The sequence below is a fragment of the Meleagris gallopavo genome, chromosome 1 (genome assembly GCF_905368555.1).
Source record: "Meleagris gallopavo chromosome 1, MGAL_WU_HG_1.1, whole genome shotgun sequence".
Classification (NCBI taxonomy): domain Eukaryota; kingdom Metazoa; phylum Chordata; class Aves; order Galliformes; family Phasianidae; genus Meleagris; species Meleagris gallopavo.
The window spans coordinates 79259924-79274411 of record NC_139404.1 but is presented as its reverse complement, the minus strand read 5'-3'; the positions used below and the strand labels follow the sequence as shown (position 1 = coordinate 79274411).

The window sequence follows — 14488 nt, the reverse complement described above, 5'->3', positions numbered from 1 at the left end:
AAGAAAGACAGGGATCTCCTAGAGTGGAAGGCCACAAAGACAATGAGTGGTCTGGAGCATCTTTCGTACAAGGAAAGGCTGGAGACCTGGGACTCCAGCCTGGAGAAGGCTGAGAGGGGATCTTATCACTGTTTATAAATATCTAAAATGTGGGAATCAAAGGAGTGAGGCCAGGCTCTTTTCAGAGGTGCCCAGCAGCAGGTCAAGGGGCAATGGGCAAAAATTGCAACAGGAAAAACTGCAACATACAAACATGAGGAAGATCTTTACTTTGAAGGCGACAGAGCACTGGCACAAGCTGCCCAGAGGAGTTGTAGTCCCCATCTTTGGAGATATTCAAGACCCATCTGGACACTTTCCTGTGCAACCTACTGTAGGGAACCTGCTTTAGCAGGGGTTGGACTTGGTAATCCCCAGAGGTCCCTTCCAACTCCTATGATTTTATGATTTCTCTAGCCAGGCACAGCTCCACATCATCTCCTGGATGGGCACAGGCAGCAGGGCTTCTCAGCTGTTGGTGTTCAGCCATGGGATAAATAGATTTTGCAGTAATGAAGCAGTGAAGTTGTTTTTTTTTTTTTTTTTTTTTTTTTTGGCATCGCATGATGCTAAGCATCGAGCTGGCTGGATTTGTGATTACTTATGATCCTACAGAATTGTGCTTGGCATGGCAAAAAGCAGAGAGAAAGTCTCCTCTGGAGCCTCTTCCCTGAGCCAAGGTGAAGATGATGCATGGGTTTTGAAAAAATGGCAGTGATGCTGAACAAAACTCACCAGTTCTGAGTGACTGCGGTTCACTCTTTTCCTTTGTTCTTTATTTGAGGGACGTGGCTTAGTGGGCATGGATGATGGGTTGATGGTTGGACTAGATGACGTTAGTGGCCTTTTGCAACCTTAGTGGTTCTATGATTCTACGATTTGTGTGACAGCATTCAAGTGTTGAGGTGAACTGGGCCTGGATAGCAGGAACTTAGCTTTCTTCCAAGGAGAGCATTTTGGATTTGCAGCTGAAGCTGTGGATACACACCAATATTTTGGCTGTGGCTAAGCACGGCTCACACAGCACCACCTCCTCCCGCTGCCACTACCAAGATGGCGGCGAGGCGCTGCCGCCCCGCCCCTCGGGCGCTGCCCTCCCTGGGCCGGCCTCTCTCCCGGCCGCCGCGGTGGCTGCTGCCGCCGCCGCCTGTCGCCCTGTGATGAGAGCATCAGCCCTCACTGCCACGTCTCCCGGGCAGCTGCGCAGGGCCGCGCCGGGTTGCCGAGCCCGTGCCGCCCGCCTCGTTTTCCTCCCGTTCCCGGGGGGCTGCGGCCGCCCGCCCCCGCCCCGCCGCGGGGCTCCGGGCAGCGGCGGCCGCCAGGTGGGTCCGCCCGGCGGCAGGAGGAGCGATCCGCGGGGAGCCCGCTCCGCCGCCCCATCCCACCCGGCGGCCCGGGGCAGCGCTGCCCTCGGGGAGGGAGCCCGCTGCCGGCCGATGTCCGAGCGGCGCGTGGATGAGTGAGTACCGCCCCGGCCGTGCCGTGAAGGTGCCCAGCTTCCTCCCTCAGCGGGGCTCTGGGCGGCTGTCGGTGTTCCGAGCCGTTCCTCTGAAAACGTGAGGTACCGCGTCCCGAGCTCCGCGTTTTAGCTTCGTGCCCGAGCCGTGCGTTCGGGCTCAGACAACGTGTCTGGGCGTGTTGGGGGAGTCGGGCGCTCGGAGGCCGACGGACGGGGATCCGACGCGTGGAAGGGTGCGTGGGGCCGCCGGGGTGGGGGTGGGGGGGGTCTGCTCTTCGGCTCTGGGCCGAAGGGACGGGTCTCGCGTCCCCGCGGGGCCCGGGGACACGGCGGCGGGGCCCTGAGTCCCGGGGCTGGTCTGCGCACCGCGGAGGGAACGCGGCAGCCTCCATGATGCAGCACGGGGTTAGGCCTCGCTGCAGGGGCGGCTCTCTGTGTGTGCCGGGGTCTCTTTGCTGCGCGAATGTTAGCTGGCACACAGGCAGCTTTGTTTGCAGAGTCTGGTCACTCTTGTGCGTGCTTTTCGAGGGGAATAACAGGTCCCCGATGTCTGTAATGGCTGTAAGGGAAGGAAGAAGATGTCTGTACTCGGAGCGGTGAGTTGTACGGCGTTTAGAGGTGAGGCATCTGCTCTGTAGACAGCCTAGGTCTGCTAACTGCCTGCGGTCAGAAAAGATTGGGTGACCAGCCATGGGCTGACATGGGAGCAAAAGGGCTCAGCTGTTTCACAGGGTGTTGAGAGCAGAGCGGGACACCAGCCCTCTAACCCGCCGTGTACCTTTACTCATCTCCTGATACTGCTGGTGCTGGCCTGCTTTGTTTCTGACACTTATTTCTCCTCCCAGGAGTGCAAGCTCATCCAGCTGGGCACTTGGCTTCCTCAAGGGTGCTCTGCTGGTAAATCCCAGCCAATGCCAGAGTAGCGGCTGGGCAGTGCCAGCCCCTTTGGGAGCTGTGCTGAAGCCTCACCATACCCTTTCTCAGACAGGAACTTCTCCAGGCGTGGACGCAGCCACTCTTTGTTTCTGTTCTCAGCTGTCTGACTGTTGTCTCACAGCACAAATCAGCACATAGTGTGGGAATGCCATCCGGATCGTATTTGTTTGGAGGGATCGTGTGATATCTTGGCCATTTAGCTGTTACACTGCGATGTGCACTCCTAATTTTAAGGCCACAGAGTGGTGCCTGCGTACCTCCCCCTGTGCATGGGCTCACTTCTGGCTGTCTCTTGGCAAACCTGCCAACCTGCAGGCACTCGTGCCCTGGTTATTGGAAGGCCTTTATTAACTCCTGTTAATAAAGGCTTCCATACTATCTCAGCCCGAGCCACCCAAATAATTGATGATGCTAAAAAGGGGAGCATTTTCCATTTTTTACCTTACATTTTTTACTTTGCAGTCTTTCTGACTGTACGATGGATGGTTCAGCTTCCTTCTTTTGTAGGGAATGTTTCAATTCTGCTTAAAAGAAAACAAATAGTTTTCAGAATTTGTTGAGAAGTACAGTTTAGCGCCTTTCTGAATAAAAGAATAGTTTTTACAGGGGCAGTAATGGCATCCTGTGGTAGCCAAGGAAATAAAGCTATTTTCATCATGGTGACCTGTCTATATTAGCAATATTGTGCGTCACTAATATGGTTATACTTGTATGTATTATTCAGTACCAGACAGGCCTAATCACTTTTTTTTTGTCTGTGCTTGCTTCAGCCACTGTCTTTTGGTTTGAAATTTACAGAGGTGGAATTAAATTATATATGTAGTATTTGAGGGGAAGAAAAACATTCAGCTGTGTTTGGCATCAGGCAGTACCAAACGCAAGTCTTTCTTTGAAAACATCTGCATTGCAAATTCTGGATGTCATAAAAGTAACATTTTTCTTTCATAGGCATCAAATCTGGATGTTTGGAAATACAGCAAGAGCATATGTGTTAGAAATGGTTGTTAAGGTGATTTCCAGTTTCTGTGAGTGTTCAGTTCAGAAGCCAGTCAGGCAGTCCATGTAGGGTTGCAGCTCCTAAAGGTGGGTGTGTAAGGCAGAGCAGCAGGACAGTGCTGATTCTGAGACCATACAACTCCTCAGTCTCAGAGCTTTCCCCTGTGCTTCGTGTAATGAAATCATGGAGAAAGGTTTTCTGTTTTTTGTTTTTTGGGTTTTTTTTTTTTGGTTAGTGTACTTGTTTTTTGTCTCTTTTCTCATCCTGGCAGTTACATGACACGTATGTGGATCAGTTTTGTTTTAGTGTATGAATACAAGAGTCGGAGTTGAAGGGGCTGCATTCATACTCTGGATCTAAACAAGAGGTATTTTGTCAATGCAAAGAGGTGCTTGACCATATCTGTTTAGAAAGTTAGTTGAATTTGTTTACTAATAGAACATCGAGGTTTAGAAATACTACTGATTTTTCAACCATTGTTATGTTTCAACCATGTTACGTTCATTACAAAATTGTGGATTCTGACAGGTAGATGAGCAGAGAAACACAGAGGAGGGTTGAGTTTGGTTTGCAGAATCTACTGAAATGCTTGGGGTCTTTGTGCTTTGTCTTCAACTGTCATATTTAACTGCAGTATGGTATTGTGCTGCTTAACACGCATTTTCCTTCTGAGGCTAGATTCAAGGCCAGGCTGGATGTGGCTCTGGGCAGCCTGATCTAGTGGTTGGTGACCTTGCACGTAGCGGGGGGGTTGAAACCAGATGATCATTGTGGTCCTTTTCAACCAAGGCCATTCGATGATTCTGTGATTCAATTCTGTGCTTCTTGTTCTTTTTGCGTTGCCATTCAGCTGAAGACCTGGTATAGTTCAGCATCAGTGCTGCTCTGCTGGCTTAAGCACAAGAAACCGTAAGTAAGATATGACTTTATGGCCATCAGTCTTCCTCTTCTTGCAGCAATCCTTTTTCTCTGCCGACACCCTGCCCTGCTCCCTGCCTGCAGAGTTTGGCCTACCACAAGAAGAGACGATAACACAAAGTTAGCGCTCCCCTCTTTGTTCACCTAACCACAGCAGGTCTCTTGTGATGGAAACTTTTTTTTTTTTATCTGTATCACAACTAGATGAGCGGCAGAGCTTTTAGCTGGGGATAGTTTTAAAATTAGACGTAAACCTCTGTGTGACTTGGCTGAATCATTCGTGAGCTGTCACAAACTCTCCTGGAAGATTTCCTGCCATTCTTCGTGAGGTATGTTCACTTGAGAGTCATTTCCAACCTTTTTTTTGACTCGGACGGAACGTGTTGTAAGCGGAAAACAAGACTTCTAGTGGGAAGTGAGTATTGTGCAACCGAGTTAGAAAAGCTGGGCTGGCGACCATGGTGCAGCAACATCCAGATGTGCTGGCTGGTCTGAAGCGTTTGGTTTGAAGCAGCATCATCAATAGACTTCTGTGGCCCAAAATGCAGAGCATTCATGCAAATTCAGACTACTAAACTGGTCTTGATGTAATTAATCATACCAGGGATTATTATGTCCTGCTGCATTTTCTGCTCTGTGTGTGCTTGTATAGGTTCTTAGTGCTGCCTACCAGAGTAATAGAAATGGAATTGAGATCCTTACTGTTTGGTGGAGAAATTGCATGACCAGGCCAAGTGAAATGGATAAAATATTGCTTCTGCCCATTATTTAAGATGGAAATAGAAGGTAGTTCATATATTCTCACGTGTTTTGTGTTTTAATGCAGATTAAACACTCCTAATATACAGATTATGACTTACTTAGAATTCTACTTTTCCACAGTGTCAGGGATGTGCAAGCTGTCATTGCACTGATACTTTCTGATTGGGATTCCAGTCTGGGGACTTGGAGAAAGGCTCAAGAGATGCAGGGAGGGAGAAGTCAGGCCCTCCGTGGAATCTGCTGGATCTGTTTTGATCGGGTGTGGGGATGCACACCTGTGTGTACATAGTACATTCGATACTGTTAAGACAAAAACACGAAACAACTTTGCAAAGTGCTTCTTGTACTCCACATCTTCAAACTCACTGCTGCAGATAGCAGATGCCTGCCTTATTTTTAGCTGTGTGAGGACAAAATAGAAAAATCCTAGTGACTCCCCATGGTTTGTCATCGTGGCTGGTCTCCATTAAATTAAACATAGAGGTTGGCAGAGAAGCAAAACCAGCAGGAAAGCTGCTTCTGTTTGTTTTTAAAAAAAGCTTGTCTAAAGCACTGGAATAATACTATAAAAATATTCACTACTACATACAGAGAACCCCAGGAGGAGAAATACTTTGTCCAACTGTTTATCCCTTTTGAGATAAGGAAGTAGAGGCCTGAATCAGTAAAAATCCCTGCAAGTCAGTGGAAGAGGAGAGACTGAAAAGCAAAGGGTTGCTGGCTTGCAGTCATGTATTTGTGCTGTTGGTCCACATGTGTGTGTTGAGGAAGGGAGAAGAAAGTGCATACTTCTTGGTGACTTGGTTGGCTGAGAATTAAAAGGTGGGTTCTTGAGGCAGAAGGATTCCTTTTTTGTGTGTTAGCCAGTCTCAAAGCTGGCCATATATGAACCCAGCTCCACATCGGTGATACACTAGAAGTGCTTAGATACCTGGTGAGTCTGCTGACCTCCTAGCAGTTGATTTATCTTATGGCAAAGAGTGAAGAAAAATGATTTCTGAAGTGAACTTTTGTTTCTGTCTTCAATAGTCATGTGGAATTGGAGCTTAAAACTTATAGAGTTATGTATCCAAAGCCTATTTTGGATCTGAAGCTCAAACTCTTGAGGGCTTTCATATGACAGTGCAAGTTGTCTTTAAGAAACATTTTTCTATCTTAATAAATCTTGCCAGCTCTTCAGTGTGAATCTCTTGCACTGTACAAGATGGGAGTTCCTCTCCTTTTTCCCATATGATTTAGAAGCATGGGAGCTGTAGGACCAAAATAACAATGATCCAACTAGTCAGGACCGTGTTTCCTGCTGATGCTGGAAAATATCAACTTTGCCATTCTGTCCTGTTTTCATACAAGAACAAGCAAATGCTTTCTTTATTCCAAAATCCAGTATTTGGCAGCGATTATTGCTGTATACAATGGAGGAGGCCAAAGAAAATGTTAACATCTTGTGAACTGTGTGATATCGTTGTCTTGCTGAGAAGTGTCTTATTGGCCACTTGTAGCAGATTGGCCCTCGAGGACCATATGTTGGTGGTTTGGTTTTTTTTTTTCATTATTTTTTTGCTGTTGTTTGTTTTGAACATTATTTCACTTGTCTTCATTCATAAGATCATTACAGTTCTTCATTAAAGTCTTACTAAGCTGTTTGCTGTGACATCCTGCAGCACCTAATTGCACAGTGTAATTACATGGTTTTGAGGTATTATTTTATTACCTCACGTATGGCAGCTTTGTTCTTGCGCTCCTGTTGCCAGTAGTCCGTTGACAGTGCTTAGCATCTGCATCTTCTTGCTTCCAGCTCGCAAGGACTTGAGTACATCTGTATTCTGTATCATAAAATCATAGAATGGCCTGGGTTGAAAAGGCCCACAGTGATCACCTAGTTTCAACACCCCTGCTATGTGCAGGGTTGCCAACCACCAGACCAGGCTGCCCAGGGCACTTGTAAGCCTCTGAGATTTCTGCAAAGTGTAGAGCAATCCCTGGCAGTTGCTACAAACAGCACAGCTGAGGCAAAAGAGCTCCCTGAAGAATGCCCTATAGAAGAGGACAAGGGAATTACATGAGGAGGAGGTGCCTATGGTCCCAGCAGCCTCTTCTGCTACCACCATGGTGTGCAGCAGCATCTGACAGAGGGCTCTGTCTCCTGTATACCCCTGAAGTAAGGAATTTGAGGGGGTTTCTGAGGAATGTAGGGTTTAGTTTGGAAATCCTTCTCCATTTTTAAAAGCTGCTTTTTCATTCTTTGAGATAAAATTATCTGTTTCCCATCCTTGAGGAGCACATCTGCAAAATGAACTAAACAACACTTACTGCACCCACTCCAACCTGGATAGGCTTTTCCTGGAGAACTTGTCATTCCTTTTGTCAGTGGGTATGTGAAGAACTGTGACAGCTACAAATGGCAAGTGATGCTTTCACCTTGTCTTTCTGCCAGCCTGCCTCAGTGAGGATGCTTGAAATCAGTCCTATAGCATGAATGCAGTTTGTGGAAACTTGCTTTTTTTTTTTTTTCCCTCTCCCCTTTGCTTGTTTGATTGTTTTTGACGGATGTGTAGAGGACTGAGTGATGGATTTCTTCATCCTCTCATCCTCTTCAACTGAAGTTTTGCAGTATCAGAAAAGCCCACAGTAACTTGCTCATGCTGGTTGGTGTTATTGCAAAGGTGGTTCCTGGCTCTTGGTCATCAAGCAGAAATGAACCTAGCAGTGCTTCACCTGATGGCGATGATTCACATGATTGCAGAATGGCCCAGGTTGGAAGGGACCTCAAGAATCATCAAACTCCAGCCACCCTGCTACAGGCAGGGCCACCACCCTCCCCATTTAATACTAGACCAGGCTGCCCAGGGCCCCATCCAGCCTGGCCTTGAACACCTCCAAGGACGGGGCATCCACAGCCTCTCTGGGCAGCCTGTTCCAACACCTCACCACTCTCACAGTAAAGAACTTCCCCCTGACATCCAACCTACGTCTTCCCTCCTTCAACTTGAAACCATTTCCCCTTGTCCTGCTCTGGGCCAGCTTGCAGCATCCAGAGCCCAGCCCTTGCTTCTGCTCTAGGGGGCTTTCTGCTTCTGTCTGCACTGAGCCTCCTCCTTAACCTGCCTCTCCCGCAAACTAACTGCGATGTGAGGCCATGGAAAATGTGCTGACTTGGGAGTCCTTGCTCCTAACCGGTTTGGCCTCCTTGCTCAGGGCCAGCTGGCAGGTGTGTGCCTTCCTGACCAGCCCCAGTTGAAAGGTTCTGTTTGCTCAGCGCTGGGGGACCTCTGCGCGAGCCAAATATTTGGCTTTCCACCTGATAACCTATCGGTTATTTCCTCCTGAAAACATTGCAGCGACCGAATGCTCTTTCATGCCTGAACCTGGTTGGTGTTTCCGCAGAAGTTTCGTAGCATCCTGGCTTTCGGCGTGACAGATGTGATGCTGCCAGCAAGGCGGCCTCGTGATCGAGGCGCAGGCGTCACCGTTCCTAGGCTCTGCTCATGATATACGTGTGCATTATTTGCATTGTGTTGGGTGAATCGGTTGCCAGCTTTGTGTCTGAAGTTTTTTTCCATCTGTAAAAATGTTTTTTACTAAATAAAAAAAAAAAAAAAGTAAAATTCTCATGTTGAAGGGAAGTAAGAGTGAGAGAGCCACAATTAGTTAAGAGTCATGGCAGTTCCAAAGAAAAGTATAATGTGAAATTGCTGCTAACTTGCAAAGACACTGGGGTTGTGGGTCAAATGCAGGTTTGGGGTTAGGTTGACCAGGCACAGTGACTTGAAGCAGGGATCTCCATGATGTGGGAGACCTTTTTCACGTGGGTTGTTTCAGTTTTGGAGGCTGGCTGGAAAGACAGGGAAATAAGTAGAAAGAGCTATTTGTCTTGTAACTGAAAGTCAGGATTGTTACAGTACGTATTCAGTCAGTCAGTTAGAGGATCCTGTCCTATTTTCCTCTTCCTATCCTGTCAGAAATGCTTTCACCACAGGCTAGCAGCATCCTCGTGAACAAGGTTTTATAAATAAGCCACTGTCTGGAACACAAGGAGTTGTTGTCACCTGTGGGCACCAGCCACTGCTATCCTCCAAATTTCTAGGTCTTTCGCTCAGGCTGGGCTGAGTCAAAAAGATCTTACATGGCACTTTGCCTCTGTGGTCTGGAAGCTGGAGCCTTGCAGCTCATTCGGGTTGTCCTTTGGGTTCACTCCCAGGATAGGTGCCCCTGAAGAACAGCAAGTGAGAAGCTGGCGTGCTGCAGGGTGGGGAGCAGTTACCAGACACCTGGATGCAGGAGCTGGTGATGTGCAGCACCACCGGACATGGTGAGGGAGCTGCAGCAATGCTGTTGAATGGCGTCCTCGCTGATGGTGATGTGTTGCTTCACCCCAAGGTGTCACGTGCTTATTAAGCAGGAATAAGGCTCTCTGATCAAGGTGGAGATCTGCAGTGAGAGACCTGCGGTCTTTCAGGCTGTGTCACTTCAAGTGAGGGTAGCCATGTTTCTCTCTCTGCTCTTGAGAACATCTGCCTGTAGGACTTGTGGAGCCAAGAAGCCTCTTGAGTGTTCTCATAGCTCTGACAGTTCTTGGGCCTTGCTGCAGCAAGCTTCCAGAGGGGATTGGAAACTGGGAGTTTTCTCCAATTAAAAAGCATTAACACTATCAAAATAACTGGCTAAGCATTATGATGTTTCCAGCAAAGAGATGGGGAGCCAGGCAGTTTTTTTGTTCTGATGAGTCACTGACTCTCTTCTGAGCTGTCCCCTGTAAGTGCTGTTTAGACAGCTGCTGATGTAGGAATACCATGCCTAGGGATGGCCCCTGGGAAGCAGGAAGAGCACAAGCTTGCTCACCTCCCAGCTGGTGGGTAGTTGGTCTGCTGAGCTCTTCATCCCTCAGGTCTTGCTCATGGCAGTGGTTCCTGTCCATCTCTGTCCTGCATCATTGAGGTAGGTGGTGGTTGGTGGAGAGGAGTGAAATGTCCACGTGCTGTCTGTAGTCTTAAAAGCACGAATCAGAAACTGGAGATGGTGGTGCCTTATGTTCCTGGCTCTTCTGTTAACCATGTCACAGATGAAGGTTTCATCTTTGTCCTGAAGAGAGCCATGACAGCTCTCCATATGCATTTTCAGGACCGCTGATCTGTAGCTGATCCCCCAGATCTTCTGTGTGCATTTTTGGGATGCCTGTATCTGCCTTGGGAGGCAGGGGATCTCAGGACCAGGGCAGTTTCTGATCTGGGAATGCTGGGGATGAAGGCGCTACGAAGGCATGATGTTTGAAGGGAAGTCACAGGTCAACTGGGAAGAACCGTCAAACTAATAGACTGAAAGGTCTTTTCAGGAAAAGCTTTTATCTACCATTATTCACCTTCCGTCTGAGACTGTATGAAATGAGTGCTGATGGGCAACTGCATGGAGTGGGGGCTCTACAAATGAGACAGGAGCCTGGAAGGACTGCTGGCTTGCTGTGTGGGCTCTTAATGAAAACTCCTAATGACTTTGGTGCACACAAGAAACTTACCCAGTGGAGTAAAGGTCACAGGCACTTCTTTCTTCTCTTTTTTTAGCTTATTTCTCAGTAGAACAGTAGAATCATCTCTTAATAACTGAAAACTAAAAAAGAGGGCTGTGGATTGGTTCAAAGCCAAAAATACAGGTGTGGAGTCCAACTGATTTCAACGCTTAGCTTAACTTGTTCTGCGGAACTTCGGTTTGGTCTGACTAGTTCTACAAACAGAAACCAAAAAGGAAGGTTTATGGGGCAGATTTTGCTCTAACGGACCCCTTCCTAAGTTGATGGAGCTCTGGTGAAGTCAAGCTGTGGAAAGTGTGGCTTGAGTAACTGCTGTCATACATTAGCCCACTCTGAATGTTAATGAATCACTGTGAAGGGGATTATTCAGGTGAGTTTAGAATGCAGTGCACTGACATCAGGAGGGCTCCTTTCTACAGGCATTCCTTTTTACTGGGTGGGAACCAGCATTTTCCTAGTTCCAAAGCCAAAGGGTGGGAATGCGATCATGGAGTGTCCAAGTGTCTCTTGATAAGCACATGAGGCATCCTCATGGGAGCGTATGAATGACAGCTGGGAAATTATGTGCACAAATTATTGAACGTGGCACAAAATACCCACCACTAACTCTTAGCAACTCCGATTAGGACATCAACTTATGCGCATTGCATCCATTGTCATCAATAGCATGCAGGTTGGGTTAGATCGATTGTTTTAGCTTCCACAGTGCCTATAATAGTATAATTTGGCTTAAAGCGGTTTTGAAAGTTACTCCTTTTAGGACTGTGGGGTTTAGGGTTTTATTTCATCTGTTTTTTAATGCCTGAGATACAGATATTGACAAATATCTGTTCTGTATAGAACTCTGGAACATCCTAGAGAAGGTTGTGAGCTTTCAACTATTGAAAGGGAAAGAAGAACTCTGTTCTCTGTTGTGTTGTCACAGGAATTAGAATAAGAATTCTGAAGTCTGCCAGAAAGCAGATTTTGTTCTTCCAAACTTAAAGTGTCTGATGTTTACTCTGCCCTTTTCTGCAATTTCACAACATCATTCTTTTTCCTCCACAATCTGTTTTACTTTAAGTGACCTTCATGTGGGAATGTGCAAAACGTTCATCTGTAAAAACACCTTATTTTTGTTGAAACTTTGAGTTGGCTGTTGGAGTAAGAGATAAAGCTTGAGAAACTTGTAAACCAAAGGGGGGGAAAAAAAAACAACAACAACAAAACCCACCGCCCTCAAATATGTTTTTATGCCTTCTTGGAATCATTCTGTATTCATGGTGACAGTGATGTGACTCATTCGGCAAACTTTCAGCGTTTCTGCCAGCTATGATTTCTCAAGATTTTAAAGGAGGTGATAATAAGACACAGATAATGGGTTCCACCCATATATTTCAGAGCTAAGTTGAGAGCTCCTCAGAAAGTGGCAGTGTTTTTCTTGGATTCTGGGTTGGTTCTGGCTGTTATGTTTTGCCAGTAGGGCACCCGAGCGGTCTCCAGAAATGCAGACACACTTCTGTAGGATGCTCTCTCAGTGTCACGTTTCTGTGCACAGGATGCTCATTAGGAATGGCTTCTGGGATTTGCACTCCAGTTTAACCCATCAGTCTGACAGCCACCAGAAACTTTCCTGACTGCTGAAATCCTTGTGGTCTTGGGTAGGGTCAATGAAATGAAAGCAAAATGGTATGGGAAGTGATAAAGTCTTTGCCAGAGAATCCATCTTCATTACTGATACAAAGTTCCTAATCTCCCTCATGGTAGTTCATTTTAAGGAACTGATTCACTTAAATGTCATTTGAAATAAATATTTATAAACTTATGTTTTAATGTATTATTTTTTAGGGCTGGGCTGTGCTGTTGCCTATCCACGCATTTGAAGTGCACCCATACGTGTGCATTTTGCTGCACTACCCTTTTTTAATGGGCCTCCTACTGTCGTGTCAGTCAGGCTTTCTTAGCACAAAAGGGAACTGAACCATGCAATTAACTGCTTTGCTAAACCTTCATGGACACCAATTAAAGCTGTCTGTTTTGAGCTCTAGCAGAGGGAGTCCAAATTGCATACCAGCATCAGGCTCTATCAAATGATGTGCTGGTGTCTAAAAAGACCTGCAAAGCTCCAAGAGCTCTTTGCATCAAAACAGAATGGGTTCTTTCCATGTTTGCTTTTGAAATATGGCATGTGGTTGTGCTGTCTCCAGCACTGGAGGTGCTCAGTGGGAACTTCCCAGCCAACAGGAACTGCTGTAAGTCATTGGTGGATAACATAAGCTGACTGTTTTTAAAGACACACATCAGTGGATCCTGTTCTTTGTATGCAGGCAGACACTGACCCCGTACCGTTGAAGTCACACAATCTTTTAGGGTGGTGATGGGTGTTCCCACTTTAACACTTTGTGTTAAAGTGGCTTCCTTTTGCATGAATTCATTTATTCGGGGGTGTGAAGAACTTTAGCTGTAGTTCGTTGCCTAATTGATGTTTCTGCCTCCTTTGCAGACCTGGGAAGGCTTCAGGATCGTCTGGGTCTCTGGGCACAGCCTGCTGGAGGCACTGGAAGTGGACTGGTTCCTGGTCATGCCCGGTGGAAGGAGGGGACCCAGCCGGCAGCAGCTAAGCCGTTCAGCTTTGCCTTCTCTCCAGACTCTGGTTGGTGGGAGCTGTGGAAACGGTACTGGTTTGAGAAACAGGTGAGGACAAAGGTAGGATTGTTGAGACATCTGTGACTAGGGTAACATTAAAAGCTTCAAATCCTATCTGCTCTGAACTCTGTTCAGTGGTTCAGACAAGGAATTGGGAGATTGAATCCTCTTTGTGGCATTAGGTGAGAGTAGGCCCTGCAGTGCCCACTCAAGAAGAAATATGCCCTGCATGAGAAGCCTCTTTCCGTTTCTCTTCCCATCTCTGCTGTGGCACATTCCCCTCTGCAGTACTTCTCTCTGCACACTAAAATCTGCCCCGTGAGGAAGCTTGTAGAAGTGGGGTTGCAATCATGCAGTATTCACTTTGTCTTTCCCTGCAGCAGTTTGCAGATGAGTGAATCCCAGCAGATTATGAATCCTTGCCTTTATTACTAGGCTGCCTGCAGTGTTGTGGGAAATTACTGTGACACATCAGAGTACGGCTGCGAGCCCCCCTCCTACCTGACAGACATCCTCCTGCCTTTTCTTTCTGTTGTTTTAGCACTGCTGGATCCACGCAAAACCAATTCTCAAAGTTTGCAAAGCTCATCTCCGTTTTCTGGGGAAGCTGGAGGTGGAAAAAGGAACTCGCAGTAATAGTTAGGGTTCCACATTCAGCATAAAGACTGCGAGGCCCATACCAAAGTGAACTGACTAGATAAGCTGTTTGCTGCATGTTGAGGTCTTGATCTACTTCGTATAGGTTCATCTTGACACAGTAAAGAGATCTAAACAATTTTGTTGTGGCTTTAAAGACTTCTCTGGCCTTGATGAGTGGATGGATGGCTCAGTCTTAGACTTCAGAGGAACAAGTGATTGTGGAAACCTTGGTGTCAGCATCTCAGAGCCATAGGGGAGCATTGCTTATCTTGGTTTTGGTTAGACACAGCACACAGTCTGAACATTTCTCAGTTTTGTCTACAGGAGCTTTTAGTTGTTGTAGCCTCATCCAAAAGATAGAAAGAAGGAAGTGTGAGCACATTTGAGAGGTCAGCTTCGAGGAAGTGGGTTCATTCCATTTTTAGTTAACTTTCTTTAAGAGAGAAGCTCTCAGCAGAAAGGCAGTGGGTACTCGGTAATTCTGGGGAATACCCAGTATTATATCTCTGTCTACAAGAAGGGCCATAAGGAGGATCCAGGAAACTACAGGCCTTTCAGCCTGACCTCGGTACCAGGGAAAGTTATGGAGCAA

The 14488-nt window shown here is 46.9% G+C and overlaps 1 protein-coding gene across 3 annotated transcripts in view; it reads left to right on the top strand.

Annotated features, from left to right (window-relative positions):
• The first annotated feature begins 1170 nt into the window (after nt 1–1170).
• The window catches only part of TMEM39A (transmembrane protein 39A), a 21702-nt gene continuing 8384 nt past the window's right edge, over nt 1171–14488 (top strand). Inside the window, exons 1-2 of one of the 3 annotated variants that reach the window (XM_085237089.1) lie at nt 1171–1600; nt 13115–13305. In XM_085237089.1, the coding sequence (XP_085093215.1) occupies nt 13193–13305 (113 nt within the window). In that variant the 5' untranslated portion in view covers nt 1171–1600; nt 13115–13192. Of the gene's footprint in view, nt 1601–4236; nt 4341–13114; nt 13306–14488 lie in introns of those variants that run through there. The other 2 variants (XM_085237082.1, XM_085237096.1) reach the window with 2 other exon arrangements.